The sequence below is a fragment of the Camelina sativa genome, chromosome 17 (genome assembly GCF_030686135.1).
Source record: "Camelina sativa cultivar CO46 ecotype springtype chromosome 17, ASM3068613v1".
Classification (NCBI taxonomy): domain Eukaryota; kingdom Viridiplantae; phylum Streptophyta; class Magnoliopsida; order Brassicales; family Brassicaceae; genus Camelina; species Camelina sativa.
Genome location: NC_141896.1, coordinates 18,105,820 through 18,129,508, shown reverse-complemented (window position 1 = coordinate 18,129,508; position 23,689 = coordinate 18,105,820). Strand labels below are relative to the sequence as shown.

General features: G+C 36.9%; 7 protein-coding genes and 1 pseudogene across 12 annotated transcripts; 3 read left to right on the top strand and 5 right to left on the bottom strand.

Annotated features, from left to right (window-relative positions):
• The first annotated feature begins 1 nt into the window (after nucleotide 1).
• LOC104757107 (zinc finger protein ZAT10 pseudogene) lies at nucleotides 2-1,218 on the top strand (annotated as a pseudogene). The gene has a single exon (XR_015586884.1). The product of XR_015586884.1 is annotated as a zinc finger protein ZAT10 pseudogene (transcript).
• A 935-nt stretch (nucleotides 1,219-2,153) lies between these two features.
• Nucleotides 2,154-8,748, top strand: LOC104774374 (transcription initiation factor TFIID subunit 4-like). 2 transcript variants are annotated; one of them, XM_087495514.1, is made up of 15 exons: nucleotides 2,155-2,288; nucleotides 2,397-2,463; nucleotides 2,556-2,722; nucleotides 2,797-2,898; nucleotides 3,047-3,107; nucleotides 3,214-3,920; nucleotides 4,113-4,237; nucleotides 6,512-6,599; nucleotides 6,686-6,824; nucleotides 6,907-6,962; nucleotides 7,053-7,109; nucleotides 7,190-7,318; nucleotides 7,402-7,452; nucleotides 7,532-7,700; nucleotides 7,798-8,748. In XM_087495514.1, exons 1-15 carry the CDS (start codon nucleotides 2,247-2,249, stop codon nucleotides 7,944-7,946), a joined length of 2,109 nt encoding a protein of 702 aa, XP_087351640.1. In that variant the 5' UTR covers nucleotides 2,155-2,246; the 3' UTR covers nucleotides 7,947-8,748. The 2 variants fall into 2 exon arrangements, with proteins under 2 accessions (XP_087351639.1, XP_087351640.1); XM_087495513.1 differs by lacking the exons at nucleotides 6,512-6,599; nucleotides 6,686-6,824; nucleotides 6,907-6,962; ... (3 more) ...; nucleotides 7,532-7,700; nucleotides 7,798-8,748 and adding exons at nucleotides 4,393-4,456; nucleotides 5,159-5,219; nucleotides 5,350-6,058; nucleotides 6,236-6,360 and having other exon boundaries at nucleotides 2,154-2,288.
• Nucleotides 7,985-8,639, bottom strand: LOC104757105 (uncharacterized). The gene has a single exon (XM_087495515.1). The coding sequence runs from the start codon at nucleotides 8,637-8,639 to the stop codon at nucleotides 8,130-8,132; it is 510 nt and encodes a 169-aa protein (XP_087351641.1). The 3' UTR covers nucleotides 7,985-8,129.
• A 624-nt stretch (nucleotides 8,749-9,372) lies between the features above and the next one.
• Nucleotides 9,373-12,953, bottom strand: LOC104757102 (uncharacterized). Of its 3 annotated transcripts, XM_087495512.1 has the most exons (6): nucleotides 12,663-12,878; nucleotides 12,384-12,429; nucleotides 11,877-12,207; nucleotides 11,604-11,774; nucleotides 9,911-11,420; nucleotides 9,373-9,799 (listed from the first exon to the last, which is right to left on the bottom strand). In XM_087495512.1, exons 3-6 carry the CDS (start codon nucleotides 12,192-12,194, stop codon nucleotides 9,549-9,551), a joined length of 2,250 nt encoding a protein of 749 aa, XP_087351638.1. In that variant the 5' UTR covers nucleotides 12,195-12,207; nucleotides 12,384-12,429; nucleotides 12,663-12,878; the 3' UTR covers nucleotides 9,373-9,548. The 3 variants fall into 3 exon arrangements, with proteins under 3 accessions (XP_087351638.1, XP_087351637.1, XP_019095111.1); XM_087495511.1 differs by having other exon boundaries at nucleotides 9,373-11,420; nucleotides 12,649-12,953; XM_019239566.2 differs by having other exon boundaries at nucleotides 9,373-11,420.
• On the top strand, nucleotides 12,908-14,811 carry LOC104757101 (uncharacterized). The gene is made up of 5 exons (XM_010479816.3): nucleotides 12,908-13,323; nucleotides 13,505-13,619; nucleotides 13,714-14,217; nucleotides 14,306-14,495; nucleotides 14,594-14,811. The coding sequence occupies exons 1-5, from the start codon at nucleotides 13,247-13,249 to the stop codon at nucleotides 14,617-14,619; spliced, it is 912 nt and encodes a 303-aa protein (XP_010478118.2). The 5' UTR covers nucleotides 12,908-13,246; the 3' UTR covers nucleotides 14,620-14,811.
• Nucleotides 14,812-14,871: 60 nt separating this feature from the next.
• Nucleotides 14,872-16,615, bottom strand: LOC104757100 (protein TRIGALACTOSYLDIACYLGLYCEROL 5, chloroplastic). 2 transcript variants are annotated; one of them, XM_010479814.3, is made up of 5 exons: nucleotides 16,467-16,615; nucleotides 16,338-16,388; nucleotides 16,200-16,244; nucleotides 15,283-15,315; nucleotides 14,872-15,167 (listed from the first exon to the last, which is right to left on the bottom strand). In XM_010479814.3, exons 2-5 carry the CDS (start codon nucleotides 16,375-16,377, stop codon nucleotides 15,007-15,009), a joined length of 279 nt encoding a protein of 92 aa, XP_010478116.1. In that variant the 5' UTR covers nucleotides 16,378-16,388; nucleotides 16,467-16,615; the 3' UTR covers nucleotides 14,872-15,006. The 2 variants fall into 2 exon arrangements, with proteins under 2 accessions (XP_010478116.1, XP_010478117.1); XM_010479815.3 differs by having other exon boundaries at nucleotides 16,338-16,385; nucleotides 16,467-16,612.
• A 431-nt stretch (nucleotides 16,616-17,046) lies between these two features.
• On the bottom strand, nucleotides 17,047-19,032 carry LOC104757099 (uncharacterized). Its single transcript, XM_010479813.3, has 3 exons — nucleotides 18,475-19,032; nucleotides 17,910-18,260; nucleotides 17,047-17,824 (listed from the first exon to the last, which is right to left on the bottom strand). Exons 1-3 carry the CDS (start codon nucleotides 18,880-18,882, stop codon nucleotides 17,270-17,272), a joined length of 1,314 nt encoding a protein of 437 aa, XP_010478115.1. The 5' UTR covers nucleotides 18,883-19,032; the 3' UTR covers nucleotides 17,047-17,269.
• A 2,500-nt stretch (nucleotides 19,033-21,532) lies between these two features.
• On the bottom strand, nucleotides 21,533-23,633 carry LOC104757098 (pumilio homolog 15-like). The gene is made up of 5 exons (XM_087493909.1): nucleotides 22,828-23,633; nucleotides 22,566-22,725; nucleotides 22,076-22,239; nucleotides 21,722-21,971; nucleotides 21,533-21,640 (listed from the first exon to the last, which is right to left on the bottom strand). Exons 1-5 carry the CDS (start codon nucleotides 23,619-23,621, stop codon nucleotides 21,533-21,535), a joined length of 1,476 nt encoding a protein of 491 aa, XP_087350035.1. The 5' UTR covers nucleotides 23,622-23,633.
• Between the last annotated feature and the right edge of the window lie 56 nt (nucleotides 23,634-23,689).

Here is a 23,689-nt window from a genome sequence, read left to right as displayed (position 1 = left end):
CAAAAACACTTTAGATACTTTCATTACAACTTTGGTCCGCATATTAAAAAAGAAAAAAGAAAAAGAAGGAAGTAATTATCTAATCGCCACCTTCACTCTTCACACTTTCCCACCACTTGTCACGCAACTTCCTTCTTCACACTCCACCTCCTATATATGTATACACTCTTTCCTTTCTTAATCTTCAACAATCTCTCACATTTTTTTATTCACTACCAATCTTACAAAGCAACCTTCAAAACTAAGTATCCCAGAGACAGAGATATTATCTTCAGAATCTTTTTAACTTAATGGCGCTCGAGGCTCTTACTTCACCAAGATTAGCTTCTCCGATTCCTCCACTCTTCGAAGACTCTTCAGTCTTCCATGGAGTCGAGCACTGGACCAAGGGTAAGCGATCTAAGAGATCAAGATCCGATTTCCACCACCAGAACCTCACTGAGGAAGAGTATCTAGCTTTCTGCCTCATGCTTCTCGCTCGTGACGGAGATCGCAAACATCACCAACCATCTCCTCCTCTTCTTCCGGCGGCGGCTGTGACGGCTGAGAAGACGATGGAGAAGTTGAGCTACAAGTGTACCGTCTGCGACAAGACTTTCTCGTCTTACCAAGCTCTCGGTGGTCACAAGGCGAGCCACAGAAAGAACTTATCACAAACTCACTCCGGCGGCGGCGGAGGAGGAGATGACCAGTCAACGTCATCGGCTACAACCACATCCGCTGTGACTACAGGAAGTGGGAAATCACACGTTTGCTCGATCTGTAACAAGTCTTTTCCTTCCGGTCAAGCTCTCGGCGGACACAAGCGGTGCCACTACGAAGGAAACAACAACAACAACAACAACAACAACAGTAGTAGCGTGTCCAATTCCGAAGGTGCAGGGTCCACAAGCCACGTCAGCAGCAGCCACCGTGGGTTTGACCTCAACATCCCTCCGATACCGGAGTTCTCGACGGTCAACGGAGACGACGAAGTGATGAGTCCTATGCCGACCAAGAAGCCTCGGTTTGACTTCCCGGTCAAACTTCAGCTTTGAGGAGGAAATTATATAAATTACTTAGACGATAAGATTTGTTCGTTTGTTACATACACTGTTGAGAGAGTTGTGTAGGAATTTGTTGACTGTACATACATACCAATTTGGACTTTGACCGATTCCAAATTCTTGTTCTTCTTTCATTCAACTTAATTCTTTTACAACATATTATTCCATTTAATCGATTACGCGTTGAGTTTTATTTGAATAGTATGAAGTGATACCACTACACAGTTCTGTTTATGGCTCTGTTTTCAAATTTTTATAATCATATACAGCAATAAGCATAATCAAGAACCTTCTAGTTTCTACTACTATCCACATATTAGTCACATTTTGAAAGCTGTATGGAAAATAAAAGATGCGAGTTTACTTACGGAAGACTGCAATATAAAACAAAACAAAAAACTTTACAACTTTTATTTTCCTTTACAGAAAACCTTAACATTTTTGGTTTTAAAAAGCCTTTCTTGACGGGTCGTATAGCTTACTCGGTAGCACTGTTTAGCGTTAGTATTAATTTGAACAAAAAATTATGTTATGGTTTTCTTTTTTGACAATAAATTTGTGGGGTTTGTAAAACAACAGAAAAGTCGCAGAATTATTTGGAAAAATTAATAAATTCCGGTTGCAGTCCATGGAGAAACCCTTATTGCTAATGCTTTTGGAAAATTGATCTTGTAAATGATAAATGACTAAGTTATGTACCAATAAGAACACACCACAAGTATGATTAATCTCCTAGTGGATGAATACTCAAATCATTAGTGATTAATCTCCTTTAAGACTAATCTTAGGTGTAAAAACAAACCCTATAGAAAAAATGTGTGAGATATTAGGAGGTAATTATCTATTTTTGTGATATATCTCTATGAAAGAATACAATTTTCATCTAAAATGTTTGAACCACAATCTTTTTTAAAAAGTGTTATGTGCTAAGGAAGTGATAGATAAATTGTTCAAAAACTCTATTCTTTGGGCTTTCACTAGCATATAAATAAAGCCCAGTTAACGAGAAATTCAATGAGAGGCCGCGCAGTTTTGTACCAAAACCTGGAAACGACACGGTGTTTATCATCAGCACCTCCCTTATATAAAAAAAAAACTTTGCGCAAATTGGGAATCTTGGGGATTCAACAAATTCGTTTCCTTTCGTAAAATTCCCTCTTCGTTTGAGCTCTTTGACGTTGGGCACAACCAGATTCCACCATGGATCTTTCCATCGTCAAGCTCCTTGAAGAAGACGACAAGGTTAGATTTCGAATTCCACACTCTCCTTTTCCATCTCCGTACTGTCTTGGCTCTGTGTCCCGAAGCATCTTTAATTTCGATTACCACCACATTCAAATGTGTCGTTAGGGTGACACTAAGCATTCCGAAGATGAATTGAACATGTTTCAGGAAGCTCTGATTCGAGATATCGAAGGTTCGGTTTTGAAAACCCTAATTCATATGCGAAACTTTTGATTTTCTTGAGTGATCTGAAGTCTATAAGCAATCCTAATGGTAACGAATCAGGAATACATCATCCTCAGTGTACGAAACTACCAAAGATGAGTAGCCAACAGGCTCGTGGAGTGGAACATGGTCTTATACCAGCACGAGTTTCTGATTTGCTTCGTATCTTAACAGACCTCAACAAAGATAGAAAGAATCAATTTGAAAACCTGTATTGTAAACTCAAGGTGAGGCTTTTTTGTTTACATATATGAATGAATTGGCAGTCTGATGGAAGACTCTCTCAATACTTTGATTGCAGAGAAAAGAAATTACAACAGATAGGCTCATACGACATCTGAAGGTTGCTGTTGGTGATCAGATGATCAGATCAGTTATTAGCAAACTGCATCAGCTACAATCGGTATCACGCTTTCATATTTTCTCAGAATTTATAAGTTCTGCAATGTATTTCATTTAGCTGTCTCTAACTAAAAAATTAGTTATAGGAACCCTATTGATAGGATTTTTCAGTGATAGAGATATATGTAATATTGGTTCCATGTTATCAGGGAAATATGGGGATCAAAGTACCTGGACGCCGAAACCATGACAAAGTGTCTAAACCTGCTGGTATAAATTATTCAGCTGATGCCATTTACTTTTGAAATTATTGATCTTATCTTATAATTTCCTTGTAGCATACAAAACCAGTCTCTGATTTAATCTTTAACTGCAGAAATCAGTGCTCAAGAATCTGCTCCTAGTGAAGTTCAAGTTAACAAACTGCCTTCTACAATTTCAGGCACCTTAAGCAGTTCAGCTACTGTGCAGGGCTTAAATAAGCATCCCGAGCAACACATGCAGCTTCATTCAAATTCTTTTCATATGGATACCAACTCGGGAAGTCTTAGTTCATACCCAGGGACAAATTCCAGTTCTCCTGGTTCATTGCCGAGAGCGAGACTTCCTGATTTCCAGCACATAGCAAACAATCAGAATGTGGTACCAGCCAGTGTTGAAGCACCGACCAAGTCTACGATAGGCATGACGCAAGTACCCAAGTTTGAGAGGCCAACTTCTGTAAATAGTCCAAGTACGGTTCATGATGGCTCTGTATCCAACTTCCAAAACAATTCGTCCCTGCCTCTATATTCTGCTCCTTGCCAAGAATCAGTAACCAAGGACCAGACAGTTGGCCCTTCTTCATCAGTGGTCCATGTGAAGCAGAAATCAGTTGATCAAAGTTTTGACCAGGCACAGAAGCCTCATTCTTTGGTGAAGCAATGCGTGACTAATGTTCCACTGGAACAGAACAATGCAATTCCAACTAGTTCAAATGATGACTTGGAGAAGCAGTCTTCTAAAATTGTTTTATCCACATCTACCACCTCTGAAAGCTCTGTTTATCCTCCAATGACAACACATCTGGAATCTAGCACGATGGTAACTTATCAAAAGACAGATATAAAATGCAATTTGGTTGATTTCTCTTCAACCGATGTTGCATTGTTTAGTTTTGCTTCTATTTTGACCACCCTGGCTTCTGTTTGTCCTTTTTTTTGTTTTAAAATTTTGCTGTGAAGAGTAAATGGACTATTCTATCTAACTATAAAGTTGTTTATGTGTACTCATCAGGTATATCTCCCTCCACCATCTGGGACGATTCCCACATCAGCTAACGTCAAGAAGACACCGGACATGCCTTCTGTTGGTCAGAAAAAACCTCTTGAGGCACTAGGTTCTTCGATGCCACTATCAAGGTAATAGAGCTGGTTTGTTTGTGAATTAGGAATTCTTTATAGCGTCCATAGACTACTCTTCCGTTTTCATCTTTACTTTTTGACAATCTCCTTATTCATTTATTTGCAATTTCCTATTATTATATTGAAGTCTTATAGAATTTGTTAATATACAGAAAGAAGCAAAAACTATGTGGAACTTCTTCAGATCGAAGTATTGAAAAGGATCAGTTACAACAGGTACCACTCTTTCAGTTTTCTTTAATGAGTATAAGTACTTCAATGAGTTTCATTTATTGACCCTAAGTAGAGTTAAGTTAATATATTTATGTAGAATTAGCTTAACATAGGTAAAAGGTTTAAAAGGCTATGGTCTATAAGTTTAGTTCCAAGGCTATGGTCTTAACATAGGTAAAAGGTTTAAAAGGCCTTTTGAGCATATACTTCTGTTTAAAAGGTTTTTTTGGTAAACTAATTTGTTATCATATATAAGAGTTAAGGCAAGGTTGGTGTAATTTGGGTAATTAATTTGATATGTATAGTGCTTCAGATTGTTATATTCAGAGAACATTGAATTCTCTTCTCATCAAGAATGGGAATCTTGATCTCTCAGTTCAATGGATGTTAGGAAATTTGTTTAAATCTCTGTGTTGCCTGTTTAGTCAGGGGTTTCCTGTTCTTAGCTGGCGTTTTTCCCTCATTTTATCCGAACTTCTCTTTACATCTTCCAGGGAACTGTTAAAATGGTCTTAAATTGTACTCTCAGATTTTATCAGCATTACAGATAAACCCTAAAGTAGACTTGGAACATAGTGAAACATGTCGCATTTGAACGTGTGCTCGGAAAGAAATCTCACTTGAAAATTGCTGCAATAGTAATCAGTATTGAATACTACGTGTCTTGGAATTTTGGCTCACTGATAAAACTATATATGTCATTAGGGAAATATGGGGATCAAAGTACCTGGACGCCCAAACCATGGAAACGTGTCTAAATCTACTGGTATAAATTATTGAGCTGAAGCCATTTACTTTTGCAGTTATCATAGATCTTACTAACTTTCTGGTAGATCTTATCTTATAATTTCCTTGTAGCATACAAACCCAATCCCTGATTCAATCTTTAACTGCAGAAATCAGTGCTCAAGAATCTGATCATCATGTAGTTCAAGTTAACCAACTGCCTTCTACAACTTCAGGAACCTTAAGCAGTTCAGCTACTGTTCAGACATTAAATAAGCATCCTGAGCAATACGTGCAGCTCCCATCTAGTTCTTTTCATGTGGATACCAACTCTGGAAGTCTTAATTCATACCCACGGACAAATGTCAATTCTCCTGGTTCATTGCCGAGAGCGAGACTTCCTGATTTCCAGCACATGGCTAACAATCAGAATGTGGTACCAGCCAGTGTTGAAGGGGGGGGGGGGGCCAAGTCTACGATAAACATGACGGCTGTACTCAAGTTTGAGAGGCAAACTTCTGTAAATGGTCCAAGTAGGGTTCAGGATGGCCCTATATCCAACTTCCAAAATAACTCATCCATGCCTCTAGATTTTGCTCCTAGGCAAGAATCAGTCACCAAGGACCAGACAGTGGGCCCTTCGTCATCAGTAGTCCATATGAAGCAGAATTCGAGTGATCAAAGTTTTGACCAGGCACAGAAGCCTCTAACTTTGGTGAAGCAAGGCGTGACTAATGTTCCGCTGGAACAGAAAAAGGCTATTTCAATTAGTTCAAATGATGACATGGAGAAACAGTCTTCTATGATGGTTTTATCCACATCTACCACCTCTGCAAGCTCTGTTTCTCCTTCAATGACAACACAGCTGGTAGCACGATGGTAACATATAACTTATACTCTTAAAAGACAGATCCAAATGAAATTTGGTTGATTCCTCTTCAACCGATGTTGCATTGGTTTTGTGGTGCTTATATTTTGGACCACTCTGGCTTCTGTTTGTCCTTGTTTTGGCTTTGAACTTTTATCTCACTATAAAGTTGTTTGTGTACTCATCAGGTATATCACCCTGCCTCGTCTGGGACCATTCCCACAGCAGCTAATGTCAGAAAGACACTGGTCATGCCTTCTGTTGGTCAGAAGAAACCTCTTAAGGAACTAGGTTCGTCGATGCCACCATCAAGGTAATAGAGCTGGCTGGTTTGTGAAAGAGGAAGTATTTACAGCGTCCATAGATTACTCTTCCTTTTTTATGTTTGCGTTTTGATAATCTCCTCATTTATTTGCAATTTATAGTAATTATATTGAAGTCTTATAGAATGTGGTAATTTACAGAAAGAAGCAAAAACTATGTGGAACTTCTTCAAATCGAAGTATTGAAAATTTTAATGATGTAACTGCTGTCAGTGGCATCAATCTTCAGGTATGTTTTCTGGTAGCTGCACTTCTTAACCGAAACCTTGATTTAGAGAAACGAATGAACTAAATTATTTTCTGTATTTGTTCCAGGAAGAGGAAAAACAATTATTGGATTCTGGGCCTAAAAAAAGCAGTCGTGTTGCTAAAGAATTTCGAAGAGTTGTGCATGAAGAGGAAGCCAAAACGATTTTGCAGAAAATTCCACTGCAGAGAAAGCTGACAGAAATTAGTTGGGTTTTCCAACCCATCTCTTAGCTGCTTCTTTGATCTTTTCTTGGAATCACTTGGAGAAGAAGTTTCATATATGACAGTGGCAAAAAGTGGTTTAAAGCATATAGACCATGATGTAGAGCGGTGCTTGTCTCTGGTGAGATATCTACACCTGCCGGGAATTGTTATCCTTCAATTTAGATTTCTTGTTTCTGTTTTTTTTTATCTCATGGTTTTGTGCATTCAGTGCGTGGAGGAGAGGATGCGGGGACTATTGTCGAATATAATACGAATACCAAAGCAGGTCGGTCTACTTTCTCTTCTCCTGCCTGCTTAAAGCTTGTTGTGTCTGAATCTTACTGAAGTTAAAATATGCTTTTGCAGCGGACTGATGCTGAGAAGTGTAGACATCAGACTTTTATCACGTCTGATATCCGGAAAGAAATTAATGAAATGAATCGGAAGGCGAAAGAGGAATGGGAAAAGAAACATGGTGGAGAAGAAAAGGCTAAGGTTTGTCCTAAGCTCAATATCTGTTGTCTACTTGTCTTGGTTACCAGTAATAAATTCTTGTTTTATAATTTTCATTGATGTAGAATGAAGACAATGATTTTGAAAAAGAAGACAACCATTCCAGACAAGTGAAGGTATATAAAAATTGAGCCAATTACATAAACCTGCGCACACGCACATACATATACTAAACGAGGTTTCATAATAAGTCAGGCAAAGAAGGACGCAGATGAAAGGAGAGCTAAGGCTGCAAATGTTGCTGTTCATGCAGCCTTTGGAGGAGATGATCTGTTTTCAAAATGGAAAGTTATGGCAGAAGCACGTCGTAATAAATCATCTACAGGGCCAGGAAGAAACTCCAAGAAACTTTCTGGTGAAATTGGTAAGCCCGTTTCTATGATCTGATAAATCTCAGTTCTGTTGCTGGTTTTTCTTGTGTTTAGTGTTCCTCCTAATTGCTGATTTGGATTTTTTGGTAGGTGGCACAAAATCTGGGAAGAACCAGGGTTTAACAGAAGTCCGGTCAATCTCTGTGAAGGATGTGATTGCTGTGCTGGAAAAAGAGCCTCAGATGGCGAGATCGACGCTATTGTATCGCTTATACAATAGGATCTGCTCGGATGTTTGAACCGAAGAGAAGAGATATAAACTTTTAGGACTAATTCATTTTTTTTGCAGAAACTATTAGGTTCTTTATTCCATTAGAAGTGATGCCATTACAAACTCCTAAACATGGTCAAGATGCTAAACTACATCATCCTTATTCTTCGTCCGAAAACGACCTAAAGAAAGCTGCATGTTTTGTTTTCTTCTAGTTTTTGCCTGATTCCTTCATGCTGGCTCCGTGGTGTCCATATCCTCCTCCGCCACCACCGCATGAACCGCCACACCCACCACCTCCACCGCCAATGACGACTCCACCTCCGATACCACCTGACCCGTATCCCTGACCGCCTCCTCCGTTGCCTCCATCCCAACCTAAACCACCACCGGACCCATACCCAGCACCACCGCCAAATCCACCACCGATCACAACACCACCACCACCACCACCTGGCCCGTATCCACCACCGTAGCCTGGGCCTCCCCCTCCATAACCACCAGCTGTGAGCTCACCCTTAAATCCGGATACGTGTCGGACACTCTTCTTTCCTTTCTCACTGGAGTGTGCATCATTCCTCATGAGCGCACTTTCTCTTTTTATCTCACTGGAGAGTGCTTCATTCCTCATGGAGGCACCTTCTCTTGCAGCCTCGCTAATCATATGACCAATGAGGCATAGATACAAGGAAACAAGAAACCATAGCATCACTCTAGCCATGATGGCTGCTTATAGTGACCCAATATTTTTTTATAGTTAAGGAATTTCTGAGAAAGTAAGTAAAAGGATTTGTGATTGAATAATAATAATAAACACACATCACTATTTATATACAATGTACAAGATACAAAGGTGGTGGGTTAAGCATGGGCGCGCCAGTAGAGAGAGAGAGAGAGCGGTGCGTATATGGTGACTCACCAAGAGTGGTTTTAAGTGATGGGTGTGTTTTGCATGTTTTCTTCCACACCTTTTGCTACATTTTCTCAGTGTTCATTACGCAGACACTCTCTTACTACATTATTTGATCATAGGTTTAGAGTGTTCTAAAAATTTAAACTGTAGATGGGACTCCTCTCTACTGTCCAGTTAACTTATTTGAACAGACATAGGGTCGGTGTTACGGTGAGCCACTGAGCCGTGAGTGTGATCAGAGAGCCTTAGAGGAAACAATGGTATTGAAATAGAAATGATTATATTTAAGCATTTATTAAATTGAATGGAATGAAATTAAAATTTTCAGATGTGTACGGTAGAAGACTGTATAAGATTAAAATTGTTTCATTGAGAAAAGGTTTTAAAATATGGAATAGTATGTATGTTTTTTTTTTCTTTTTTAAATTTATGTATGTATGTTTTCATTAGTATAATGAATGATGTGGTGAAATAAACCTTTTTTTTTTATAAAACCAAAATATTTATACAAATTAATTAAATTCTAGTTTTCCGCAAAGAATTAATGATCAAAAATAAGATTACGCATTTATAGTTTTTCTTTAATCATACACTGTCCTAAAATGTTTTTTTTAAAAGAACACTTTGAAACTCATGATACCTTTCATGAAAAATGTTTATAGAGTGTTTTTGAATAAATCTAGTAACAATTGAAAAAAATTAAATGCATAATAATCATCATATTGAGAATCTGCAAGTACTTTTATTATGTCCTTCTCTACCACATCTGCCGCACTTATATCTTTGAGATTTAGAACCTGGTACACCAAACTCTCCAATTGATCTCTTTCTCTTTTCTGGCGGTCTCCCACTCTTTATCCTAGTTTGTGGTGGTGCACAGAAGAATACATCTAAAGAATCTGGAAATACCCAACTCTTTACATCTCCACTCGGATGAATGCTCTCAGCATATGCTTTAGCCCATATATCTGTCAAATAGAAATGATCAACCAGTTTGTATTCATCCATATTTGTACGCTTTGCAGCAGCAATGGCGTGAATGCAAGGAATTCTATCAATGTCAAAGACACAGCACGTACAAGTCTTGTTCTTTAGGTGAACAACAAACTTATTCTTATCGTCTTTGACCTCAAACTCATGTTGATCCACTTGAAAAACATCTTGTTTCATTGCATCATTGAACCTTAATACAATCTCCTTTGTAACATTTGGTGTAGCATGCTTGTTGTGCTTGGAAGCTTTTTCCCGTCGCTCATGAAACCATGTTGTAAGGATTGTCCTGATTGTCTCAAGAAGTGAAATCACTGGCAGCTCCCGAAGATCCTTTAACATGGAATTCAATGACTCAGCAATGTTGGTTGTCATAATATTGTAGCGGTTTGATGGTGCATAACAACGAGCCCACTTCTTGAAATCAGCATCTTCTAAATATTTGGCCAGTTTTGGATTAGAATTATGTATATCCCTAAATAAAACTTCAAATTCCTGAAACGTATAAGCATTAGCTGCTGCTTCGAAAAGAGGCAGGAAACTTTTACTCCTGAACTTTACTTTGATGTTGTTTAGGAGATGAAATCTGCAAATGCCATGATGGGATGCTGGATACAATTCTGAAATTGCTTTTTCAATGGATTGAGCACGGTCAGAAACGAATACCAAATCCGGTGCATCAGGGATGATAGAGAGCAAACACCTAAAGAACCAATTCCATGCAATATCATTTTCTGAATCAACAATTGCAAATGCTATCGGGTATAAGTGAAAATCTCCATCTTGTGCACTAGCTGCAAGCAAAGTTCCCTTATACTTTCCTTTTAGGAATGTACCATCAACAGCAATGACTCTTCTCATTAAAGAAAAACCTCTAATCGACTGGCCAAATGCGATGAACACGTATTTGAATTCCCCCACAAGATCCAACTCAAGGTAAGAAACTGTTCCTGGATTTTTTTCCCTTGCCATGTACAACCATTTCGCTAGACTTAAATGACTATCCTCAGCAGTGTTTCTAACGAAATTCTGACCTTCCTCTTTTGCTCTCCAGGCTTTTTTGTATGGTATGTATACTCCATGATCTTTTCTGACCAACTCCATAATCTGTTTTGGTTTCAGTCCAACTTTCTTTTCTCCATAGTTGTTGCAGTAAAAACTCCCAAGCAATTTTGCAGTTGCTTGTCTATGGTTTGCATTCCTGTGGGTTGTGTCACAACTGTGTTCATGACAATACTTCTTCACCACAAAGAATTCAGATGATAGTACCCTAGTCGCACGCATTTTCCAACTGCATTTATCATGAACACATCCCAAAATAACTCTCGTTTTGTTTGACCATAGAGATCTGAACTCAAACTTCCATTCAAGTGCCCACTTTCTCATCTTTAACATCAACTCTTCCTTGTTCTTGAAATATCTGTTCACATATATATCATCAGCCCCTCGAGTCGAATGTGAACTTACCATAGATATAGGAATAAGATCTAGAGCAGGAACCAAATGCTCTGAATAAAATCCTTTTCCTTTTACAGCCGTTGAGATCTCTATATCATTATGTGTCGTAGAGATATCACTTCCAATATACCGATCAAGTTCCTAGAAAGATACATAGATTAGTAAATGAAAAATGACATTTGCAAGTAACTATAGCTTTATTCTTGAATCGTTCCTGAGGGAGTTCATCCTTAAAATTCTTGATATTCATTATTTATGTGATTTAGGAAGGTTTTCCTAAAAATACATCAAACATGTCTTAAAACTTATATTAAGGAATCTAACCTTGTGTGTTTCATTTACAGTCGGATGTGAACTTTCTGTAAGGATCAAAATAGGATCTCGAGCAGCAGGCAAAACAAACGAATTACTGGTCTTTTCTTTTTCAGCGGTTGAGCATGTATCACTACGTGGCGTAGAAAGTGAGATGTCACTACCAAATGATTGATGAAATTCCTACAAAAAAGCATACATAGCTAAAACTTATATTATTGTGAAGAATAAGTTTAAGAAAGTTACAGTTAAAATAAAAGTAAGAGTCATGTAAATATAACTTACCGATACACACAAACGTGTTATTTCAAGATTTCCTTGTATCTTTTTGATGAAAGTGCACACTTGGCGGTCGTTGCGAATAAAGATCGGTGGGGAATCTTCTACCATTAATTTCATCCTTGGAAGTTCATAGCTCAGTGTAATCTCTTTAACTAGACCATCAAGTTCGAAATCTTCAAAAACAGTCTCAACTAAATCCTTGTATGTGATATTCTCAGCAACTTCACAAAGTGATCCACCTTTGTTTGTATCGATGAAAAATCTCCAATGAAGTTTGTCATTTAGTTTCCATTCACCAAAAACAGAGTATATCTCCACCATACTTACACCATACCTATAATTAGATACAACTTAGACAAACCTTCAAAAACATCGTAACACCAACAAATGATGCTTCATATAATACATATGTATACTACAGCAAAAATGATGTTTTATTACCCATAACACCCACAAAAATGCTTCACTTCTATTCTCTATTCTTGGGTTTCTCAAATCAGAAAAACTTACAATTATATTAGAGATGAGTTGATTGAATTTTGTGGATGGTGCTTTCCTGAAAACGCACAACACTACAATCAAACCAGTGCAAAACCAAAATCACAAAACAATTTCATTCTGAAATTCAAAAAATCTCCCAATTTCAAGCTCTGAAATCGTGATTCCCAATTTCAAGCTCTGAAATCGTGATTCCCAATTTCAAGCTCTGAAATCGCGATTCCCAATTTCAAACTCTAAAAGAAAAAAAAAAAAGAAGAGAGAAATTGATGATAACCATTGATTTATCACCTGATTGAAGCTTCAGTTGAACGAAACTAATTGAAAAAACTGAGATCATAAATGAAAATCTTAGATCTGAAGATTCATCAGAAGCTTCACCGGGAAAATATAAAAGAAATTATGGGTTTAATTTTTTAATGAGATTTGCAAATAAAAATATTGTTTTCTTAATACTTAATATTCAGAAATACTAAATTAAGAATATTTAAATGCTACTTTTGGAACAAAAACTAAAAATGGTGATAGCTTAGAGTATTTCTCTTTCAAGACAACTACTAAAAAAAATAGTAATAATAATATTGAAAAGAAAAAAAACAAAACGCAATTAGTACTAAATTAATTAGGCACGTGCCAAGTAACGAAAGGCCGTAAAGGATTTTGGGCTAATCGAAGAAGAACGAACGTTCCCTCTCTTCTCTTCTCTTCTCTGAGAGAAATCTTTTCGATCCCATTTTCGAAACTCTCTCTCTCTCTCTGCTGTGTTTGGCTTTCTGGGTTTCTCTTCTCATCTTCCAACGATTCTCATTAATTCTTCTTCTTCCTCCGTTAGCTTTCTCATTCTTTGTTAGGATATTATATTAGTCTCAAAGCTGATGACGACGAGTTTGGATCGGTGGGAGAAAGATCCTTTCTTTCCCGCTGCTGAAGAGGTTCAGGAATCTGCCGACAGGTTTTTTTGCCTTTTCCCAATCTCCCAATCTCCCAATTTTTTTTCGTTTCAATCTGTGTGTTGGTGTGATTTGTCAATGCTGTAGCTTCGGATTTGGAAAATTAGGATTTCGAATAGATCTGAAATCTCACAATGTGAGGTGTGCTAATGTGTGTGTTGTTATCTTCGATTCATTTTATAGGATGGAGTCGGCGTACAGGACATGGATCAACGCGAAACGAGACTCTTCTAATGTATGGGACTCAGAGCAGCTTCATAGGGACCTTCACGCTGCTTTAGGAACCACCAAATGGCAGGTTTCTTTCTTTCTTTCCCTCACAGCTCTCATTCTAATTCTTTTGATTGAGAGCAAAGTGAGAATCTGTAAATGTTTGTTTTTTTTGGGTGTAGTTAGATGAATTCCAGAAAGCTGTGAAATCAAGCTACGACAATCGTATGAGTGATGAAACTAGAGATAGGCATCGTGAGTTTACATTCGCTATGGAAGCTCAGGTTTCCAAAATCGAGAAATCTCTCAAGGAAGCTGCGGTATCTGATGGCAAAGGAACTCCTAGATGGGTTCGTTTGGATGAAGATGATCGTAATGAGCTTGCTCTCTTTTTGACTGGACCCTCTGATTCTGTCAAAGTAGTAAACCAGCCTAATGGTCATAGAAGGACGGCTAGTGCTGCTGAATTCGGTGCTTGGAACGTTGTCGTTTCTGACGACGGTTTGTTGAAGAAAAAATCTTGCGGTGAGGAGGAGCCAGTGGTTCGACCTCCGAGGAAAGTACCTAGCTTCTCTGGTTTCTTAAATTATATGGAACCTGGGTCTAAGCATTGTATTCGAAAGTGGAAGGCTTTAGATCGTCAGGGAGACTCTGATGCTGCTTTGTTACCTATCCAAGCTAACCAAGTAAGATCTTCTGACGGCTTACTTACTTTTCCCTTCTGCTTATATGAATCTTTTACTAAGAATGTTTTTTTTTTTTAATGTTTCTCAGCAAGTCGTGAATGGAGGAGGTTTAGAGAGGGGCAAAAGTTGTATGGAGTGTGAGGAGGATTGTTACGAAAAGCAGCTTCATGGTTGGTATGGAGCTTTGCAGAGGCAACTTCAACGGTCTCAGTATCGGATGCGATATAGTAAATCGGTTCACGCTGCTGTTTGGATTCTTCTTTTAGTTTTTCTTATCGGTAATATTTGCTCATCCGAATCATGCCATATTTAGGAAGCATAGCTTGTTGCTGCATCCCTTTTAATGTTTTGAGATGATCCATTTTTGTCATTGCAGTGGTAGTTGCAGTGCATTCAATGTAGAAGACTGGTGGTATGGAATAGCACGTTCGAGTGAGTTCAGTCATCTTGTGTGTAAACGGGAAAAGAGACGAATTTGGCAAATCTTCATTTTTTACTGTACAGTTAATTCCACTGCTATTGGTTGTTTTGTAATGTAGAAATGATTTTTTTTTTTGGTTCGATTATTTGAAAGGGGGGTTTCATTGAGAGAAAGAGAAACTGAGTAGACAACATTGTAGAGTTATTTGGAACGACAAACCCAAGATAAAAAGATTGTGGAAAAGTCAATTCGAATATATTATTGATTCGAGTATCTGAACTTCTGAAGTGATATACACTGAGAAGGAAGTAAAGATGTTTCTTTTACAATCAATCACCAATCTGGGGCTAAAATCCGAGACTGCTTTATTAAGTGGTGGTTTTGGACATGTTGGCCGCCTTATCCTCACGTTTATTATTGGTGTTCTCTAACTCGATGCCTTGAAATGTGAGTCTAGATGATCGGTAGTGACTCCCAAAAGCAGTCCCGAAACCCCACCCGAGGCCCAAACCAACTCCGCAACCGCCACCTTCAAAAATACATAAAATAAGATGTAGACAACTTGTGTGTGTGTGTGTGTGTGTGTGTGTGTGTGCAGACAAAGTATAACAAGATACAGAAGTAGATGTTTGAAAATGCTTTACCTGCACCAACCCCTAAAATGTTCATAGGCATTCCTGCAAAGTCAGTAGGTATGCCAATAGTAAGAAACATGAATCCATAAAAATGTGTATACCATCAGACAAACATTAGCAAGGAAAGATGAAGAAGCATATGAGTGATGCTGATATATACAGAGACATTCCGCAATATAATCCACCAAACTAAACAAGCAGAGTGATAATGTTCCCAAATGGAAATGATTCTATAAGTGAAATTAACGGACAATAACTTGAAAAGAATTAGCTTTAGGCTCTCTTGATCATTCCATCTTCAACCGATTAAATCTAGTCTCTATGGAATATTGGTTTAGGATTTAGAAAGAGTTTTAATGACTTTGTGTTTTTAAAAATCTTGCTGATTTTTTAAATCATAGAAAATTAGAAAGTAAAAATGAAGGATTCTATAAGAGATTGTTTAGGAAGTTATTTTAAATCTTGCTGATTTGTGTTTCCTAATCTTGTAAAATATTTCATAAAATCTTTCAAAATCTTTCTATTTGATGAAAGAGTTTTCATGACTTTTGTTATGAAGGAAATGTTATAAAATCCTAAACCAATAACACAAAATTTGAATTCATTAACAATCCATGATTCTTTTGTTTTAATTGAATAACATAAAACTTTTAATGACTTTATAAGACTCTTAATCCAATAACACTAGATTTATCAAGATTTTAGATAACTTTTTACAAATCCACAACCAATAACACCAAATTTTTAAAGAGTTTTAAAAAGTCTTGATTGAATAACAACATATTTTACATAACTTTTAAAATCATTCAAATTCTTTCTAAATCCTAAACCAATAACCCCCTTATAATCCCGTCTCAGCTTAGACCCGATTTCATTCGAATAAAGTAGAGAAAAAAAAAAAAAAGAGAGAGAGTTGAGAAGGAAACCTCCAAAACCCCATCCAACGCCAAATCCACAGCCAACACCGAACCCTAGTTAGATAGATATTCCAATCAACAAGATTACGAGTCGAATCAAATAAGACAGAAGGAAAGAGAAAGAATTGCGAATAAGGGGGGCATTACCGAATCCAACACCAACTCCAGTGAAATCAGAGAGCACCATTATTTAATCTTCTTCACCAGAGAGAAACAACTCAATTTAGGATCAACAATGGTGAATCTGAGATGAATTAACCGATGCTAGATAGATACCTTGTTTGTTTGTCGGTGATTGGTGAATCTTCTTGGGTGTTAGATTGTTCCCTAGTCTCTCTTCTCTACCTTTTTTCACTGAACTATTTGGCCTTGAAGAAAGCAAGGGAATAAATAAAGAAAGCTGAAGACGATTTTGTTTTAGCGACAGTGCCAAATCAATCCAACCGGTTTACTAATGAACCGGTCTTGCTTTTCCAAAAGGATTTGTTAATTTTGTTTTATGAAAATGAAGTTGGTCTAGTGGCCAAAATGGTTTAATCTATATATGTATGCAGTATGTAGATTAGTCTCTCATTTCAGCTGCTTACCATTTGAAATTACTAATGTCTCATCTTATTTAAAGTCTAAACTCACAATAAGAAACCATACAACCAAAAGGGTAATTTTGTGTTACAAAAGAGACTACACAGTCAGACTATGAATCTATTGATATATATAATACGAGGAAGATCGTATTCATCAGCTTCCAGTTGGTATGGATGAAGATGACCAAGTAACATTCTTTATAGGCTGTGAGATAGATGGCTGCTTCTATCTATACTATAAAACGAAACTGGACTGGACTGGCCTTACTAAGTTGATGATGAAAATAGCCTTCTCGAATAGAGAGATTATACACATTCCTCTAAAACATTATGCGGCAAAAAGAACGAGATTCTCCTGCAGTCTATTTACATCTTTCCAACGAAACATCTTCCTACAAGAATTTTTAGCTTCAACAATAGTAAAGTAGAATAATCGACCTACGGGTTTCTTTTGAATGAATTATACACATTGATCTCTCCTGGTTTCTTTCGACATCACCCATTTTTCTGGCGGGAGCCCTGCAATGTCTTAATTCTGGGGCCTTGAGATAACTCTTCAACGTGGGAATCAAATCTGAGTTCTGAAGGTGGAATGAAGCAATCCATAGACAAGCCAGGGACATTGAACGCAATCTCATCTATGACCCATGCTTCTTGCATTGTCGTCTTAGTGTTATGTCCCGATGACATATCTCCAAACCGTAAAAGCGTAGCCACAGATCTACCTGAGTGAGCTATCATGATGCCTTCTACCTGTTTGTAGTCTTCTAGGTATGAATTGATGGTCGTCTCCCAGTATACTGCTTCGCCTCCATTGTTTTGTATACGAGTTAGCTGAGAGTCTTCCAAGTGAACAAGAAGACCTGTCTTTTGGCTGAAGTAACCAAACAAAGTATGTCTTATTGTTTCTGATGCCCCTTCACTTCTAGCTTTGAGTGTCGCTGGGTCTGCACATAGCTTTAGAATGAAACAATCTTCACCATCTATCTTTTTTTCTCCTATGCACCTTGCATTTGCAAACATATACGCTGTGGTTTTCGGGTCAAGTCCCTGAAAGTACACACCAATAAGAATTTAGTTATATGCAAGCAAACAAAAATGCATGAGAAGGCTTCCTTGGGACAAGAGGCCAAACCTGAAGAGCACGTCGTAATGGTCTAACCGGTCCTTTTGCAGCATGAGGTCCAAGCCATGGTGTGTGCCTCCACACAAGCTTCCCATCACAACCTGCAAGGACCTTGCTCCCACCAAGAACAAGCTCCATGTACCACATATCAGGATTCATATGCCACAACACAAATCCTCCAGACTCAACAGCTTTTGAAGAATTATTCTTGCTCTTTGAACCCTTTGAGCCTGTCTCAAACTCTGAGGCCATCGTCCTGATTCTTCCCATAACATATCCATTTTGCACATAACTATGAACCTTCTGACCACCTGATGCAGCCGTATACTGCTGAAGTATGTACTGAGCAGAGGATGTTTCCTGAAAATTTCCAAGTATATTGGTAAAGAGTTTATTATTAGACTTCATCCTCAAACACAGTGAGACAACCACAATTCAACAAAAAAAAAAACTCAATTAGTATGCAATTAAAAGAAGATTAAGCTAAAACCTAGGGATTCGAGTTGTCTTGCGCATAGTAATCCCAAACACTGTCCGCTAATTTCGAGGAACAAGAGTGAAAATTAAAGCTCACCATGGGAGTATTCTTGATGCTGAGGTGAGGAAGGAGATCCAGAGCACTAACGTGAACAGGACCTAAAGGTGCGCCAAGAACACCAAGCAAAAGCCTCAGATCCGTTCGTTTAAAGTCGGAAGACGACGAAACTGAGGGGGGAGCTACAGGAAGCTGACATTTCATCCAATTGTACCACCGTCTCTCGAACCGAGAGTAATCACCACTGCTTCCGGAGTCTTCACCGTCTGGATCAGGACCTTCTATAACCGGAGCAAGCATCTCAGACATGTGGTAGCGGTCCGGCTGAGTGACGTAACGACCTTTACGACGACGGATGATGATCGGAGAGACGCTTCTGACAGGACTCTTGGATCGTGATCGCCGGGAATTGGACTTGGAGAACAAGCCGCCGTGCTTCTTATCCATAGTCGAAGAAGGAAGGAGAAGGAAGTGTTTGTTGTTAGTAGTGTGAGAGAGAAGATGAAGAAGTGTTTGGTTTGGTTTGGTGAAATGAAAAAAAAAACAAACAAAGAGAGAGAAATGTTTGCGTTGAAGGGAAGGTTTGCAAATTATAAAATTGTCGATTTTTATTCGTTAATTAATAATACTTAACGCTTTTTTTGTTTTGTTTAACCATTTCTTTGATTTAGTGATTTTCCGATTTTTTTTTTTTAAACATATCAAGGAATTTATGAATCATCATTGCTTTGCATAAGGAAAACAAAACAAAAAAAAGATATTAATTATATATTGAAAGTTTCATTATTATATATTTACATGTAGATGTAGGCAAGCAAATGAGAATTCGGGAAAATATTTATTTACGTATGTTAAATTCCTTGATAAATGTTAAAACTACTAATTTTTATTTTATATTTTTGTCAACAAACTACTACATTAATTTATTATATGTATAAAACAATTATTTTTTTGTCTTCTTTCTCTCAATGTTTAAGTCGTTCGACATTGGATGAATATAAAACTTCAGAGATACAGTTTTGTTTTGTTTTATTTTGTTTTGACAGCAGAGAGACAGAATATTTGTTTTATTAGTCAAAAGTATAAAAATGAGTATGGTGGTTTTATCAGGAAATAAGGTTGTGACGATTTGGAAAAGAAAAAAAAGTTGAGTTAATAAGGAAACAATTCCAGATGGAAGTTCAAACTAAGTTTCACAATTTTTTTTTTAAATGCCATATATTTTTGCTGATCAACGCATCAACAGTGACTAATAATGAATTGATACAGTGAAAATTCAATTTTTGGTACTTTGAAGTCTATAACCATTCCAGCTCTTAAACCACCATGAATTGATTAAATAAATAATATAATTGGTGTTTCATTGCTTTATTCAAAAGAAAATTTTAATATATTGTTAATCATATCATATATACATATTATACCCCTTTTTTAACATATATATAGATAATACTTTATTCGAAAGCAGCAGAAATTAGTGAGCAATTAGCCTTAAGGAACACGAAAGGCATGCCCTTATTAGAGATGGAAACTAAAGTCAAAACAAAGCAGTTGAGTGTGATGATGCTAAAAGCAATATATAGACGAGTATGATGTGCATGAGCATGAGCATGAGCATATATATAAGTCACAAAAGGTTAGGATAACACACAATTTTTTTGTGATAAAAATAGTCTTACTTTTGTAGAGAATTTTTAATTAGTTAGAGGCCAAGATTCATGGGACCGAATTAGAATGGTTATTCCACAAAAATAGACGACTATGGTTGTTTTTTTTACTCATTCTCATTTTAACCTCACAATAACCATGTTCGATGGTACTACTCATTTTCGTCCTCTCAAGTGCGCTTTTGAAGGTTCCACAAAAATGATAAATAAGTTATCAAACTGAAAGAAAAGGTAATAGTTACGAATAATTTTGGATGATATAAGTGAAGATTAGGAAAATAGGTTTATGCATGACAAAACGTAACTAGCACCAATATATAAGAGACATTGTCGTGCTAACAAAGATAAATTAGTCAATGTATTTTCTAAATGTCGAAAAACACAAGCATAATACGAATTACCAAAAATCAGTATAAACAGTACTACTCTCACACACACACACACACACACACACACATAAAAAGATCAAATGATTGTTTGTTCATATATAATGTTTTGTCATCTACAAGTTGCATATAAGTTTGGATATAAATTCAGGTTTTCATTCTGCAACATGTAAAGAAGAAGCCTATAGCCACTTGAGCAGACTTGTGTGAGTTTGTGCTCTTTTCTGGTAGCTATTGAGGGAAAACAAAAAAGAGAGGTGCATATGATGATGATGATAAAAATATTCCTTATCTTTTTGTCATGATTAAATTGTCATATCGTCAACGTGAGGCGCGAAGTAACGGTGACATGAGGCTATAGGAAATACAAATGAAATAATAAATAAATAAAAGGAGTCGGTGTATGTAATTATAAATGGTGATGATAAACGTTGAGCATGCGAGTTTGGTCCATTGATAATGACAACTTTTTTGCATACAATCTTTGAGTGACCCAAAACAGTGAAACACACAGATTGAAGAAAAAGAAAAAAAAAAACAAAGAAAACAAACAATTTTATGGACATTACTTAACAAAAGAAGGCCATTAATCAATTCAATAATTCAAAAATCTTGGGTATCAATGGTTATACATATTAAGGGGTTTTCTTCCATGCATATTGTATATTCGTGTCCATCTTTAATACTCATATTAGCTAAAACATAATTGTATACGGTTAGAGTCAACTTTGAACTTTCTACTTTTATTCCTTGTATTTTTGTTGTCTTGTTTTCTAATGTTTAAACGTAAAGAAAGAATTATGGGTACTACTGGATCACATACGTTTAAATTTTAAGTATCCTTGACAAAAAAAAAAAAAATTAAGTATCCTTAAGTTCATTAAACGTGATCCAAACCCATTAATGTAGTGTAATCAGCAAAGCGGCAAATTTTAAAGCATTTAAGAACTAACAAAAAACATTGACACTCACACAAACCTACAAAAACAATCAAACAACACCACTTATTGATCGTGGTCTCTTCTTCTCTTTGCATATGTTCTCCTATGTCCTAAGATTGAGTTTCTGGAGTACTTTTCTCCCATATATGTTGCACCTCATGAAAGGAACATTTCTGTTTATATAGTACAACAACACATTTCGGACATCATCCTACAAAAAGTACCAAACACAAGATAAGTTTATACATAAATTAAATACACAATTTTGAATCATGTTTTATATATCTCTTACCTGGGATACAATCCATGCTGTCTGAATCACATAATTGCCAAAAGGATTTACAAGAAGTGAATCAATGTCACTTAACAGCTCAATTATGATCCTCCTGGAGCAAAACTCTCTGCTTTTCAAACACTTCTGCACCGCATGACTCCCATACTTGTCATAACAGAGTTGCACGTAGTTTCCGTCAAGATGTTTTGAGAGAGCCCTTGCCACCTGATAATCTTCCAACTCCAAGACATATTGCACCACGTAGTTTCTGATACGTAGAAAATTAGATTTTGATGTTAGAGTAAAAATGTGATATAGAAAATGATTAACAAAAAACCATAAAACTTGTATCATCCAAAAATATTATTTTACCCATAACAATTCATGCATAGTCTCAAGGCATTAGTGATTATCTCCTTAATCAAAGGGTCTCTTAGCTCTCGAGAGCATTGTCCAATGCATTGTTTAATCAAAAAACATCCATGTTGATCAGTTGCAATTTCGTAAAAGTGTTGAACAATCACTCCCATAAGATACTGTCGTCATATATAGAAGAGACCACACATGAAAAAAGAATATAAAATCATAATTAAACAAGTTCAAACCGGTTTACACAATAAAATTTACTCATTTTCTTATAAGATAAGCAAGAGAGCTTTAAAGTCTTTGTTACACTTTTACTCACCTAGTACTAGTAGTCTATTCAAATATCAACCAAACACAATTAGTTTGGAAAGCTATGTAAGCGAGGTTATCATATAATTTTTGAACGACATCAATAAAAAACACGTCACTATGAATTTAATGAAAAAAAAAAACAAAAAAACATGTTGGTTTACATAAATATCGTTGAGATGCTTACTTTGCTATGTGAAGGAGAGAGTTGGTTGAGGCAAAACATAATCACATTAGCATTAGCGTTCTTGGCTAATAGAAGTGCAACATGGCATAGAGATGCCATGAACCGAGATATTTGCTCTATAGAACACAGATTTTGCATCAAATCTTGTATTGCATGGGCTCTGTTATCTCCAAAACAAGAAACAACATACAAGTTAAATAAAAAGATGTTACTGAGACTATATCAAATGCACATAAGAATAATCTCATAAATTCATGCATACCCGTGTGAATCGACACAAAGCCGAACAAACTGATGAGGTTGTTGAGTGACTATATCCAAAATCCGAGTAATCTGTTCAGCAGTGCATTTCTCTAGAAGCTTTTGAAAGACTTGATGGCCAAAAGGGTCAACCATCAGTTCACATACATGTGAGATCAAATTATCAAATATCACATCAACTGTCTCCTTTGAACCCTTGGCAATCACATCTTGCAACACACGAGACTCTATACGGTCTTTAGCACGTGATAAGATAGTATCATGATTAGTGTGGGTTCCATTATAACCAAATACATAACTCCAAGGGTGGTCATAGAAAGGATTACTTGGGGTAAAAGAAACGTCTCCAAAATTTCCATTCAAGGAAGTATATTGAGAACCCATGGCACTACCATTACCAGGAGTATTACGTTCATGAAAAGCATAGTTATATGGCTTAGGAGCATCATACCTAGTAACACAATCATCTTTCGGAAACCACAATCTATGTGACTGACTCCTCAGTTCTCGTCTAGTTTTTTGCCGAGAATCTGAAGTAAACCAGTTCTTACGATCGTACATACCTTGATCTCCACTTTCCAGGAGAAATTGATGATTATCTTGTAGAGGCTGTTGATGAACCCTTGAATCAGAGACACCAAGTCTTCCAAACTCATCTTCTAGGGCTTGCAAGTCAGAAGGAAAGAAAGATGCTCTAATTTCACCCAAGGGAAGCGATTCGTCGTAAATTCTTAAAAGCTCCCAGGAAATCATTTGATACCGAGATTCCACCACTCTTCTGTTTCGATTAGTCATTGGAGGAGAAGACTGGACAAGACTTGGGATGAAGGAGAGGAGAAGAGTTTAGAAAAATGACTTACGAA

Bases quoted from the DNA above. Each gene is read 5' to 3' on its own strand.
- LOC104757098 (XM_087493909.1), bottom strand. From the start codon at position 23,621: ATGACTAATCGAAACAGAAGAGTGGTGGAATCTCGGTATCAAATGATT. The intron at 22,726-22,827 runs GTATGCATGAAT...TGGAGATAACAG, and splicing joins CTTTGTGTCGATTCACACGG to AGCCCATGCAATACAAGATT. The intron at 21,641-21,721 runs GTAAGAGATATA...TACTTTTTGTAG, and splicing joins CAGCATGGATTGTATCCCAG to GATGATGTCCGAAATGTGTT.
- LOC104774374 (XM_087495513.1), top strand. From the start codon at position 2,247: ATGGATCTTTCCATCGTCAAGCTCCTTGAAGAAGACGACAAG. The intron at 2,464-2,555 runs GTTCGGTTTTGA...GTAACGAATCAG, and splicing joins TCTGATTCGAGATATCGAAG to GAATACATCATCCTCAGTGT. The intron at 5,220-5,349 runs GTATAAATTATT...CTTTAACTGCAG, and splicing joins AAACGTGTCTAAATCTACTG to AAATCAGTGCTCAAGAATCT.
- LOC104757101 (XM_010479816.3), top strand. From the start codon at position 13,247: ATGACGACGAGTTTGGATCGGTGGGAGAAAGATCCTTTCTTTCCCGCT. The intron at 13,620-13,713 runs GTTTCTTTCTTT...TTTTGGGTGTAG, and splicing joins TAGGAACCACCAAATGGCAG to TTAGATGAATTCCAGAAAGC. The intron at 14,496-14,593 runs GTAATATTTGCT...TTGTCATTGCAG, and splicing joins TCTTTTAGTTTTTCTTATCG to TGGTAGTTGCAGTGCATTCA.
- LOC104757105 (XM_087495515.1), bottom strand. From the start codon at position 8,639: ATGGCTAGAGTGATGCTATGGTTTCTTGTTTCCTTGTATCTATGCCTC.
- LOC104757102 (XM_087495511.1), bottom strand. From the start codon at position 12,194: ATGGTGGAGATATACTCTGTTTTTGGTGAATGGAAACTAAATGACAAA. The intron at 11,775-11,876 runs GTAAGTTATATT...GCTTTTTTGTAG, and splicing joins TAACACGTTTGTGTGTATCG to GAATTTCATCAATCATTTGG. The intron at 11,421-11,603 runs GTTAGATTCCTT...GTATCTTTCTAG, and splicing joins CTGTAAATGAAACACACAAG to GAACTTGATCGGTATATTGG.
- LOC104757099 (XM_010479813.3), bottom strand. From the start codon at position 18,882: ATGGATAAGAAGCACGGCGGCTTGTTCTCCAAGTCCAATTCCCGGCGA. The intron at 18,261-18,474 runs GTGAGCTTTAAT...GGAAATTTTCAG, and splicing joins GCATCAAGAATACTCCCATG to GAAACATCCTCTGCTCAGTA. The intron at 17,825-17,909 runs GTTTGGCCTCTT...GTGTACTTTCAG, and splicing joins CATTACGACGTGCTCTTCAG to GGACTTGACCCGAAAACCAC.
- LOC104757100 (XM_010479814.3), bottom strand. From the start codon at position 16,377: ATGGTGCTCTCTGATTTCACTGGAGTTGGTGTTGGATTCG. The intron at 15,316-16,199 runs GTTTCCTTCTCA...CTGACTTTGCAG, and splicing joins CGTTGGATGGGGTTTTGGAG to GAATGCCTATGAACATTTTA. The intron at 15,168-15,282 runs GTAAAGCATTTT...GTATTTTTGAAG, and splicing joins CATTTTAGGGGTTGGTGCAG to GTGGCGGTTGCGGAGTTGGT.